The 12,220-nt window shown below is 41.8% G+C and overlaps 1 protein-coding gene and 1 pseudogene across 1 annotated transcript in view; both read right to left on the bottom strand.

Moving 5' to 3' along the window:
- HELLS (helicase, lymphoid specific) overlaps positions 1 to 3,344 on the bottom strand; it is a 38,831-nt gene extending 35,487 nt beyond the window's left edge. The window contains exons 1-2 of the mRNA XM_032313909.1: positions 2,866 to 3,344; positions 2,337 to 2,455 (exon numbers count right to left, since the gene is read on the bottom strand). Coding sequence (XP_032169800.1) covers positions 2,337 to 2,455; positions 2,866 to 2,896 — 150 coding nt within the window. The 5' untranslated portion in view covers positions 2,897 to 3,344. The remainder of the gene's footprint in view (positions 1 to 2,336; positions 2,456 to 2,865) is intronic.
- A 3,774-nt stretch (positions 3,345 to 7,118) lies between these two features.
- Positions 7,119 to 7,893, bottom strand: LOC116572832 (annotated as a pseudogene).
- Positions 7,894 to 12,220: the final 4,327 nt, after the last annotated feature.

The raw sequence follows: 12,220 nt of genomic DNA, 5'->3' as shown, positions 1-12,220 counted from the left end.
ATTCATGGAGGGATTGAAAATAGATTAGAAATTGCTATTTTAGGGGCACCTGGGTGGCTCAGTTAAGCCTCTGCCTTCGGCTCAGGTCATGATCTCAGGGTCCTGGGATTGAGCCTCGCATCTGAGCTCCCTGCTCCACCCTCCCCCATCCCGCCTCTTTGCCAACTTGTGATCTCTGTCAAAAAAATAAATAAAATCTTAAAAAAAAAAATTGCTAAAGTTCTATGATGAATAACTGCTAAAGAGAAGCTAGCTTTAGCTATCCCTCAACATACCTATCCCTCAACAATAACAATTCCAAAAAATTTTTGGACTGATGCAAAACGTTTGTTCAAAAGTTTAAATATTTCGCTTAAAAGTATAAGTCATTTTGATTCTTTGTTTAATCAGCAAATACTTATGGTACTATAAATTTTGAGAGATCTTTCCAAAATGTGGAAATGGGGGCATGTGGCTGGCTTAATCAGTGGAACATGTGACTCGATCTCAGGGTTCTAAGTCTGAGCCCCATGTTAGGTGTATAGATTACTTAAAAATAAAATCTTTTAAAAGAAAAATGTAAAAATGTTTCATCCCTTGAATTAATGCATTCTGGAAATGTATTTTTATTGTACCTCATAGTCTTTCTTCAAATAGTACTATCTTTCCCAACAATCTTCATGAGTCACAAAACTGAAGATATACTACTCAAAATGAAGGCTTTACCATTCTTACAACCTCTGCAGTTGATTCAGTTCTAGACACTTGCCCCAGGATTCACCCTTTATAATTATCCTCTGGTTACATGGCTAGTAAGTACATTTATTTTATTTACATAATCTTATATATGCTGTATAATAATAAGGTATTCTTTTTCCATAGTTTAAAATTCAATAAACAATTTACTGATTGCCTATATGATAGGTGAACAGCCAACAAAAACAAAACAGTAAGTGACATCCTCTCAGTAAGCAAAATGATAAGTAATGATAACACTACTTAGTACTAGATAGTACTACAAAAATTTATACAGTGAGGAAAGGCAAAAGGTGATTCATGGTCGACTTCCCAACTCTATTAAAATTTGTTTTTCTATTACAATTTCTTAACATTACCGTAACTGGTTATGGTTAACTATAGTTGACGAATAATAACAAAACCAGTATTACTGGAGTTAAAGTACAGCATGGTGGTTAGAAAGTGTGAATTCTGGAATGACCTGGCCTACATTACAATCTTGGCTCTATTAAAGCTGTGGAACTCCCCGCTCCTGGCACGTTCTCTACATGCCTCAGTTTTCTCATCTGTAAAATGAAGTGAAAACAGAACCTACTTCACAGAATGCTTTAATAAAAATAATAGTTTATACTAGTAATTAAGCTAGTAGATTTAATAGTTATAATGAATAGCAGTACCTACTTTATAGTCTAGTTAAGGAGCCAATTAGTAAATACATGTACAACATTCACAACAGTGTTCAGGAGGTGTTAACAGTGCTAGCAGAAGAATCATTTCTGTTAATATTAAATAGCAGGGAACCAACGGATTCATTAATTGCCTTTGAGGTGCATTATTTCCCAAATTAAGTAATTCTGCCCGGAGTTAATTAAATACTAAAGTATACTTCCTAAGGTATAGGATTAAGGATAAGAACGCCTAAGACAGCCAGAGTTCAAATTCAAGTTCACTGGTGTGTGACCCCACCCAACTGCCCCAGCTTCCTCATATGTAAATGCAGAGATATCAAACGTACCTACAGCATCACAATACCGGCAGTGCTAAATAAATTACTACAAGAAAATAATTTAGGAGGCAGAATGTAAGTGGGGGTGGCTATCACTCCTTTTTTTGAACAGGGTATGATGAAGCAACAAGGTGGGGCTTTATTACTGGGAGCGAAATACACTTAAGAACTGAAATTTCAAGTGGTTAAAAACTGCTTCGGTCATCCGCAAAATATATACTCTGTAAAAGAAAACCACTTATCACCGAAAATGTACACCCCATTTTTACCTAAACAATCTTACTTAGCACTAGTCCAAGAAACCAAAAGGAAAACGCCAAGTTTATCACTTTAGGTGGTCAATAGCACTAAATACCAAAGAAATTCACTACCGATTTTGGAAGAATTAATCTAGCTAAAGAAGCAACCTGAAACGTTCTCCGACCTCGACTACAAATCCCAGAAGCATCACTGAAAGCACGAGCAAAGGTGTCTCAAAGATAGCGCTGAGTAAACATACAAATAGATAAATAACAGCCCGTTTTAAAGATCAAGAAAAAAGCAGACGGGAGACCAAACCTCCGAGGAAGGTCACTGCTGGCTCAAACGACGATGAACTTGATTCCTAAATTACCTTTTCGATCATCTTCCGCTCCCTTTCAAGTCCAGCAGCCTCTAGCTGTTCTTCCTCCTCCAGCATGGCTTGAGTAATCACGGCAGGCTCCGGTTCAACCATGTCTGAAGTCGGGGACCCTAAGAGGGGATAAAGTTTTTAAATTGCAGTTTTAAAAAATTACCGGTTACTCAACTTCCACATTCAACAATCTTTCCCGGATGCATCTGAGGCAAAAGCTGAAGACCCACGGGACGCCAGCATCAGTCCTCTGAAAACATCCTGGGTCTCCACAATGTCAACAAGTGGCCAGGACCGCAGTTGACCAGTAGGGATGCTCGCGAAAACGCGGCCCCGCTGTGTGAAGTCTCCTACACCGCGCACATAGGCGCACTCACCTTCCACAGCTTCTTGCCCTCCCTCCCTCCGTCTCTGCCTGGAGTCAGCTCTACCCACCAATCTCGGCTGTAGCCTCCATGCTGCCCCCCTCCCCCCCGCCCCCGGCCCGGACGCCGCCGCGGGCGCCCGGAGGAAGGGTCTCCGCACTCACCACCGCTACTCGCGGGCCGCTGCGCCGGCATGGCTGGACACACACTCCGGAATCCGATCCTCGGCTCTCAGGGTCTGCAACGCCGCGCGCCTAAGTCTCACAGACGCTGCCTCCTCAGCCTCCTCACCAATCCCCCGGCCAAGGAAAAACGCGCGCTTCTACTTCGCGGGAAAACGTCATCATCTCGCGATACTTTCTGCTCTCCGCCCCGCCCCCCGAATCCCGGAGGCGCGAGATTTGGCGCAATTTAGCTTTCATCAGAACCCACCTGGCTGACGGTGGGCGATTACCTAGATGTCTATCTTGGGAAAACTGGGTTCTGCTGCTAGCTTTTAACTAGGTCTGTAACACTGGACGAGTGAGTCTGCCCACTGTGGAGGGCCCAGTTTCCTCACGTATTGGATGATGGTTCAGAATTACACTTTAGGAGCTCTCTTATTTGCAAGGCACCTTCACCAATTGGCTGATATGATTAAACCCCGTCAATCGATGATCTTTTAGACAGGAAATACGTATGACTATTCAGGTGAGAATGTCAGAGACAAATACCGCCAATCTCACTCACCATCCTTGGTGCACAGTGCCCATTTTGGGTGAAAACTCCCCGAAATGACCCAGAAGAGAGCTCCGTTGTGGGTGACATGGGGGAGAAAAATAGGCTAGTAAGATTATGGCAGAGTTCAGGAAAGGTGTTTCAGGATAAGGGAGAACTGATTGTAGTGATAAAGCAAGCGCAGTGGCCAGGAGAAAAGAAGATTCAGGAATAGACCAGGGGGCGCTTGGGTGCTTCAGTCGGTTATGCGAATCACTTGATTTCTGCTCCCCCAGGATCTGAGGGTCATGGCTCCCATAGGCAGGCTCCCCACTCCAAGGAGGGGGTCTGCTTGAGATTCTCTCCACTTCCATTCTTCTGCTCACCTGCAATGGCATGCGTGCGCTCTCTAAATAAAATAACCGAATCTTTAAAAAAAAAAAAAAAAGGAAGAAAGAAAGAAAGAAAAAAAAAAAAAAAAAAAAAGGAATTGACTGGGCACCTGGGTGGCTCAGTGGGTTAAGCCAATGCCTTGGGCTCAGGTCATGATCTCAAGGTCCTGCGATGGAGGACTGTATCGGGCTTTCTGCTCAGTGGAGAGCCTGCTTCTCCCCTTCTCTGCCTGCCTCTGCCTATTTGTGATCTCTCTGTCAAATAAATAAATAAAATCTTAAAAAAAAAAAAAAAAGGAATAGACCAATAACTAGAATGGGAACCCGAAAGAAGAGACTGGACTCTTGTTACTGTTTTTTTTCTTCAGCCTATAATTCCACCCTTTCTTGTCTGCAGTCCCTTTCAATAAATTCCTTGGCTCCCTCCCCTTCTGGAAATTGTGGTATACCTGCCATGTTACCATCTGTTTCCTTCATTTCTGACTTGGGAAAACTTTAATAATTGTACAAAATTAAGAGCTTGCAACATACATCTATCATGAACATCATCAGCAATCTTCATAACACTCTGAGATTAGATTTATTTCTAATCACTTCTGAAGAGTGTTATTCTTCATAACACTCTCAGATTATTTTTATTCCTACATTGTAGGTAAGAAAACTGGTGCTCAGTGACACTGACTTGCCCAGAGGTCTGTGGTCATTTTGTGATAAAACGGGAGCCAAACCCAGGCCTTTTGACTCCTACTTCAGTATTATCTTAAGATAAAACATAATCTTGGGACGCCTGGGTGGCTCAGTTGGTTAAGCAGCTGCTTTCGGCTCAGGTCATGATCTCAGGGTCCTGGGATCGAGTCCCGTATCGGGCTCTCTGCTCAGCAGGGAGTCTGCTTCCTTCTCTCTCTCTCTCTCTCTCTGCCTGCCTCTCAGTGTACTTGTAATTTCTCTCTGTCAAATAAATAAATCAAATCTTTAAAAAAAAATAATAATTGTTCTTAAATCCTTCCTCCCTCTAACCTAAAACAATAGCTATCAGTCTCACTTAACACTTTTTACTTCCCCAACCTATCCCCTAAAATTTGTTCCCCTGACTTCTGAAACACAGCTTTTCAGAGGGTTTCCCCTAATGTATTGCCAGTCTTCTTGTTCCTTCTTTTGAACTCAATCTTGGCCCAGCTCCAAAATCTTTCCCATATTTGTTTCTTTTTTCTATATACTATATTCTATATACTTGTAGCATCTGCTTTAGAGTCTTCAATGATCAGCTCAAAGCTGACAACTTCCCTTCTAATTCCTGAGAGAGAGAGAGAGAGTAGGGAAGATTTGTCTAAACACATGAGATGGAGTTCAAGGCAATTTCATCTGATTTTCAAAGGAAATACATCTCATCTAACATCTAGTCCCACACAAGTACACTGGTGCATTTATTTCCTGACACATTTGCCATTATGCCAGCCTTCCCTCAGAGTGGCTGTTCAAAGTTTTGTTCAGTCCCTTTTATTTAAGGTCTGCATTTAAATGTCTCCTGGGTACCAGAAACATTTCTAGGAGCTGTACAGCAATAAACAAGGCAGACAAGGTCCCTGTTGATATGGATCTTAACATTTCAGGAGTTAAAGCAAGTAAGCATGTGTAGGAGGAGGTGTGTGAAGAGTACCCTGCAAGAATATTAGAATAGAGTGATGTAAGAGTAACTGGGTAGTTATTTTAGACTGGGTAGTCAAGTATCTGAGGAAGTGATGGACATTTAAGCTATAAATTAAATGTCAGGGCACCTGGGTGGCTCAGAGGGTTAAAGCCTCTGCCTTCGGCTCCTGTCATGAGTCCAGGATCCTGGGATTGAGCCCCACATCGGGCTCTCTACTCAGCAGGGATCCTGCTTCCTCCTCTCTCTCTCTGCCTGCCCCTCTGCCTACTTGTGATCTCAATCTGTCAAATAAATAACTAAAATCTTAAAAAAAAAAAAAAAAAGAAATTAAATGTCAAGCAGCCAGCTAGCCCAGGGGAAGACAGCTGTAGGGAAGAAAAAATTCCCCCTACCTTACTGGGTTCTTTTGTCTGATCTATTAATTAAATTGACATACAATAGATTAACAGGAGAAACACAAATTTAATTACTTACGTACATATAGGAGTCCCATAGAGTCAATGCAAGGCTCAGCACAGGCAGGTAATGCCAGGCTTATATGCCATTCTAAGCTAAGAAGGGAAAGAAAAGAATTCACAGGAAGATGGGAAGAGCAAATGTTTCATAAACAAATGTTCGCCATGCCATGCAAAGGAGGATAGGGAGAATTCTAACAAATAGGCTCCCCAAATTCCCCCCAGTTTCCCACACCTAGTCTCTAATCTTTGTTAATTGTTTCTGGTGATAGCTCTCTTCCTAGACCAGGCCCTCTATGTAAATTCTTTTAAGCATTGAGGGGAAGTTTAAAAAAACTTTTCTTGACCCTTTCGGGTCTTAACTGTCTTTAGCTCAATATAATCTGCATGCATTCTGGGGAGACCTGTTCTGAACCACTTGTCTGAAACTTCTCTATAAGTTGCACACATTAAAAGCTGAGCTAATGGCCAAGAAGAATCAGGTGAGTAGCTGGGCAGTAAGACATCTGGAAGGGAAGGAAAAAAACCATAGAATGAAGATGAACAAACAGGAAAGAACAAACTGAAGCACTTTTCTCCACAACCCATTTAACCAGTCTCAATCCTGGGAATACATCAGTTCAATAAAACGGCATTGCTTCATTTATTTGATGGAAAGTGTTAATCTTCTCTTCCTTTCTTTAAAAAAAAATATATAGATATTTACACACACACACACATATACATGTATATGTATATGTACATATATAAATTCCACAAATAGTATTTATATTCCATATATATATATATATATATATATATATATTTCCCCCCCCCCAAGGTAAAGTCCACATAACCTTTACCACTTTAACCATTTTAAGTAATCTCTACTCCCAGCATGGGGATTGAACTCATGACCCTGAGATCAAGAGTCCCCTGCTCTACCAACCCAGCCAGGCAGGCACCCCCTTCTCTCCCTTTTCTTGAACATAAACTCAAGATTTTATTGTTTTCAGGGCCACCTGGGTGGCTAAAACATCTGACTCTTTGTTTCAGCTCAGGTCATGATCTGACACAGTGCAGTCTGCTTGTCCCTCTCCCTCCCCCTCTGCTCCTTCCCCAATCCCCTGAATCCACATATGTACACTAATAAATAAAATCTTGTAAAAAAAAAAAAAACGGGATTTTTTTCATATTTCATTTCATTCAATTTCATAATAAATTCAATTTCATAATAAAACAGGTTTCATAATAAAACAAAATATAGAGCTTAGGACTGTACCACATGGAACTTTCCTTTGCCTATCTCCTGCCAGTTCAAAATATTTGCCTCTCTTATTAGCCAGCATTCTCTTAGATTTGCAGTTGGGTTCAAACTATTCAAGCCTCAACACAACCTTCTTTGCAGTTTTAGCCTTTTTTTCCCCTAGAAAATTGGCTTAGTCTGCCCACCATATCCGCTCTCCTTGTCATGCTGCTGCTTTCCCTGGACATATAGAGAATCCTTGTTCTTCTCGTACTATGTTACTTTGTGGGTTTGGTGTTTGTCACACTTCTTACAGGAAGTCCAGCAGATTTTAGGAATGTTTACCATGTTTGTAAATGCACTACTGGCAAGGAAAGAAAGGAATCAGGCTGAAATGAAAGTATTAATATTCTCTTTTAATAGACATAAGTTAGACACTATTTGTCCTGTCTCATTTACACAGAAGCAGCATTTTTCACCAATGACTACACAAGCTCCTCCTTGTTAAGGGTCAGTGTGTCCAGAGCACATCAGTTCTGGAGTACCACAGAGGCTAAGCTATTAACTTCTGATTGGAGTATTGTCAAAGCTGCATAGTAGGATTGAACCCTCGTTCTCTACCACGGAGAGATTTAAGCTCATCTTTTTCAAGACATAAATGACAAAACTTGGGAATAAGGTCCTCAACGCTTAAAAGAATTTGGGAGTGCCAATACACAAGTAAGTTTGCTATAACTTCTTACCTCGTATGTTTATGTGACATGGCTTTATGAAAAGAGGAGCCCATGTTTGCAATTTGGCTGGCATTTAAGATGGAGTACCTGGTGGGATACCTGGGTGGCTCAGCTGGTTGGACGACTGCTTTCAGCTCAGGTCATGATCCTGGAGTCCCGGGATCGAGTCCCGCCTCGGGCTCCCAGCTCCACGGGGAGTCTGCTTCTCCCTCTGACCTTCTCCTTGCTCATGCTCTCTCTCACTGCCTCTCTCTTAAAGAAAAAAAAAAAAAAAAGATGGAGTACCTGGTGACAAAGGAGCCAGGTATGAGTCCACATAGTCCTGACCATTTAAGTGGGAAGCCCATATAAATTTTGCTGCCACATGAGATAAAAAAAAAAGCCAGTGCAGTTCACAGACAAGGTCAGAGCAGAATCTGTAATTTTCTAGATCTGGGACAACCCATGATCTTTGTTATTAGTACCATTAGCATCCATACATCTTTACTTTCCATGTACTCCTGCCAGTTTGTTAGAACAGAACAGGTTGCAAAATACTTGCTCTAGAAGGCCTGTAGTCTGGCTTTGGCAGCTATAAAACTTAGTTTCGCCACCTGACCAAGAGTTCAGATTGTTGATCTACGTCGGAATATTGGCCAGTCCAGTCAGGGGAGCAGCTAAGATATCTCAAGTTGTACAAGGATGGCCTGTGCACCATCCAAAACATTTGGTGATTTGCCAAACATCTCTGCTATAAAAGGTAGTGCCAGAGTCATTTTTAATCTTCTTGACAGGTTTGAAGATACTATTTGTGGAATCAAACACCACAGGGTTTGATTGTAATACTATCCTGGTATATCATCAAGGAAAAGTTCTGTGGCATCTTTTTTTGATACAAAGGGAAACTTTTTTGCCTATTGTGTTTATCTGGGCAAGGGACAGTTCTTGAATTTTTTTTTTTTTTTAAGATTGTATTTATTTGAGAGAGCAGGGATATGTGAGCAAAACAGAGGGAGGAGCAGAGGGGAAGGGAATGGGGGAAGAATCCCAAGCAGACCCAAACCCAGGGATGACGCTTAGCCGACTGAGCCACCCAGGCGCAACAGTCCTTGAATTTCTATAGAGGTTTTCCTGGGTCCAAATAACTCAACAGAAGAGGCAGAGTGGAGTTTTGCTAGTCGTGGATACCTTATCCTGTCATACATACATCTTCCATACTTGGGCAACCACACATTCACAGTGATAGGAACAAAAAATATTCAGGTTCTTTCTTTCTTTCTTTTTTTTAAAAGATTTTATTTATTTATTTGACAGAAAGAAAGATCACAAGTAGGCAGAGAGGCAGGCAGAGAGAGAGGGGGAAGCAGGCTCCCCGCTGAGCAGAGAGCCCGATGCGGGGCTCAGTCCCAAGACCCTGAGATCATGACCCGAGCCGAAGACAGAGGCATAACCCACTGAGTCACCCAGGTGCCCCAAATATTCAGGTTCTTTAGCGCTATGTATATGCTAGACATAATCAGCAGTCATATTGATTAATGTGGTCAGGGTATATTTGGTCTGCCCTCAACTTGTTGGAAAAGTGAGGGTTAATAAGAGCAAGGCACAGGTTGAAAGAGTCTATAGTGAAAACTCAGGGAAAGGAGGGTAGATAAAGCACTCTCTCTGATCAGCTTTCTAATAAATAATGAATAAATGAGAAAGGTCATTAATGAGAGAAGGTGGCATTTTGTGTGTGTGTGTGTGTGTCTGTGTGTGTGTGTGTGTGTGTGTGTGTGTGTGGAGTCTTAAAAGGTGGAGGGGTATAGGTGAAAGAGAAGTTTTTTGATCTGTGATGATAGCAGAGGCTGCCTACCTTTTTTTTTTTTTAAAGATCTATTTATTTATTTGAGAGAAATAGAGCTGATGGGAGGGAGGGGCAGAGGGCAAGAGGGAGAGAGAATCTTAAAGCAGACTCCCTACTGAGTGTGGAGTTCGATGTGGGGCTTGATCTCACAACCCTGAGATCAAGAGTCAGATGCTCCTCTGACTGTGCCAGCCAGGTGCCCCTGGGGCACCTTTTGAGACCTCTGAGATATTTCATGTCTGAAGTAGGTAATAGTTGTTTGCACCTGTTGAAGTCTCGATCTGGAGGCTCTATGGCCTTGTTCTGTTAGTGTCTTTAGGAGAATGAGGGAGTCTATAAGAGCTCTCTGCCTAGTTTGATTACAAAGTAAAAGGTCATCAACATACTGAACAAGAGTGGAACCTTGAGCTGACCCTTTTATTTGAAGGGGAACTGTCCCACAGGAGGAGAAAAACCTTCTGGGGTGGGGGGTGATAGAGTCTAGGGAGATTGTTTCTGTCCCTTAAACTTTCCTTTCTCTTATGTGCAGGACAATTTTTCTTCCAAAAACACTTGATTTTTTTTTAATTTTTTTTTTTTTTTAAATTTTACAGTATCTGCAACTGCCTGGAGGTAAATGGGGAGGGCTCTAAGTAGATTTTGAGTTACTCTCAGAATCATGCTTTTGCTTTTCTGAAGATTCAAGTTGCAAAGCAAGAACTGTTGCTTTTAACTTATTTCCTCTTGTATTCTTTTAAAGACATTTTTTTAGGTTACCTCTACACCCAACATGGGCCTCACACTCACAACCCCAAGATCAAGAGTCACATGGTCTACCAACTGAGCCAGTCAGGTACCCCTCCTCTTGTACTCTGGTAAGCTATTTTCAAAGAACGAGTAGCTGCCTCCCTTATAACCCTCAGAGATTGTCAGGACTGCCATGCCTTTTTTTATACTAGGGAGAAGATTTCCCACTAAAGCAGAAATTAAAAGATTTCTATCTTCTGGGCCTTCTGGGTTTAATACAGTAAGCTACTGGAAAGTCTGAAAAGTGTTCAAGAAAGGTCTTTGCTCTTCTGAGTGCAAAATTCAACCTTAGACTAGTTCACTTTGTGGGGAGAGGGTAGTTGTCAATATTGCTTCTATCAAGCCTTGAATATGAGCCTCCAGCTGAGCCATTTCCTGGGCATTCATGGGAGGACAGTTCTGGCCATCTGTTTCCTCCGTGTGTGGGGTTTTCCCTAGGGGGCTGTCTGGCTTGTCTGATAACTACAGTATAATCATGGGCAGGAAGAACACCCTTTAGTAGTTTACATAGGTCCCTGGGAATGGGGTTGTTAATGGCCACTAATCTTTCCAATTCCTTTTAAATTTCTTGAGATCTTCTGAAAGTAGAGGTAAAAGGGTTTTAAAATTCAAAAAATCTGCTGTTCTCCAGGGGACATGAATTCTTTACGGTGGATGTCCAGGAGACATCTGCAAAGTATATAACATAGGAATGCCTGAAGCTGGCAGAGACTGCTTACAGAGACCTGGAAAATCGAGGCTATAAGGAATAGCAAAGAAAGCCCTACATCCTTCTCAGTTGCTTGTGCTAAGTTCACTTCCTGGCTTCTAGTATTTATGTGAGTAACCTGCATATTCCAGGCCTGGAGATCAGTCCAGAATGCTCTTTGTAAATCTTGCAAATCAAGGCAAGTGAACACGGACAGCTGGGTACTTAAGGGATTTTGCGAAGAAATTGGAGAAATTTTAGGATCTAAGAGAATTGGCTGAGGAGATGGAGTAGGGCTTTGAGAGGAGGGTCTTGGACCCAGGGCTCAGAGATCCAAAAGATCTGAAGGGTAAGGGACAGAAAGCTGAACATAAAAGTGTGTATAAGAGGAAAGAGAAGGAAGGACTTGAATAAGGTGTGGTTTTAAATTTTTGTTCTAAATTCGATTTCCATTCTTTCCTCTTATTAAGGGAATCCCTAAGGCTAGCCATTATACTTCTCTGTGTTCTCTTTTCTTTTTTTTTAATTTTTTGACAGAGATCACAGGTAGGCAGAGAGGCAGGCAGAGAGAGAGGAAGGAAAGCAGGCTCCTTGCTGAGCAGAGAGCCCAATGCGGGGTTCGAACCCAGGACCCTGGGATCATGACCTGAGCCAAAAGCAGAGGCTTTAACTCACTGAGCCACCCAGGCGCCCCTCTGTGTCCTCTTTTCAATTTGGTCTTTCCATAGGTACCAGTTAAGACAGTTGTTTAGGATGAGAGCTTTCTAAAAACCTTTCAAATGTACAAGTCTTTGTAGTTCAAGAAGTCCATCATTAGGCCACTGATGAGTAAGACCTACCATGTTATATTTATTCTAATAGCAATTCAAGTCAGTAAGCCTCTTTGTGGAAAGGCTGAGAGGCAACTTTCGTGATCAGAATAAATTTTTACCATGAATACAACAGGCATCCATAGAGTGGGTGCAGAAGATGCAGCCCCCATGATCCAAAAGCTTCACTCCAAACATAGTTTAGGAAACTAAAGCCCCTCATCACAGAGTAATAGGTGTTAAGAATTGTGCAGTGAAAACAAT

The sequence above is a fragment of the Mustela erminea genome, chromosome 14 (genome assembly GCF_009829155.1).
Source record: "Mustela erminea isolate mMusErm1 chromosome 14, mMusErm1.Pri, whole genome shotgun sequence".
Classification (NCBI taxonomy): domain Eukaryota; kingdom Metazoa; phylum Chordata; class Mammalia; order Carnivora; family Mustelidae; genus Mustela; species Mustela erminea.
The sequence above is the reverse complement of the archived record's forward strand: the minus strand, read 5'-3'. Positions and strand labels throughout refer to the sequence as shown.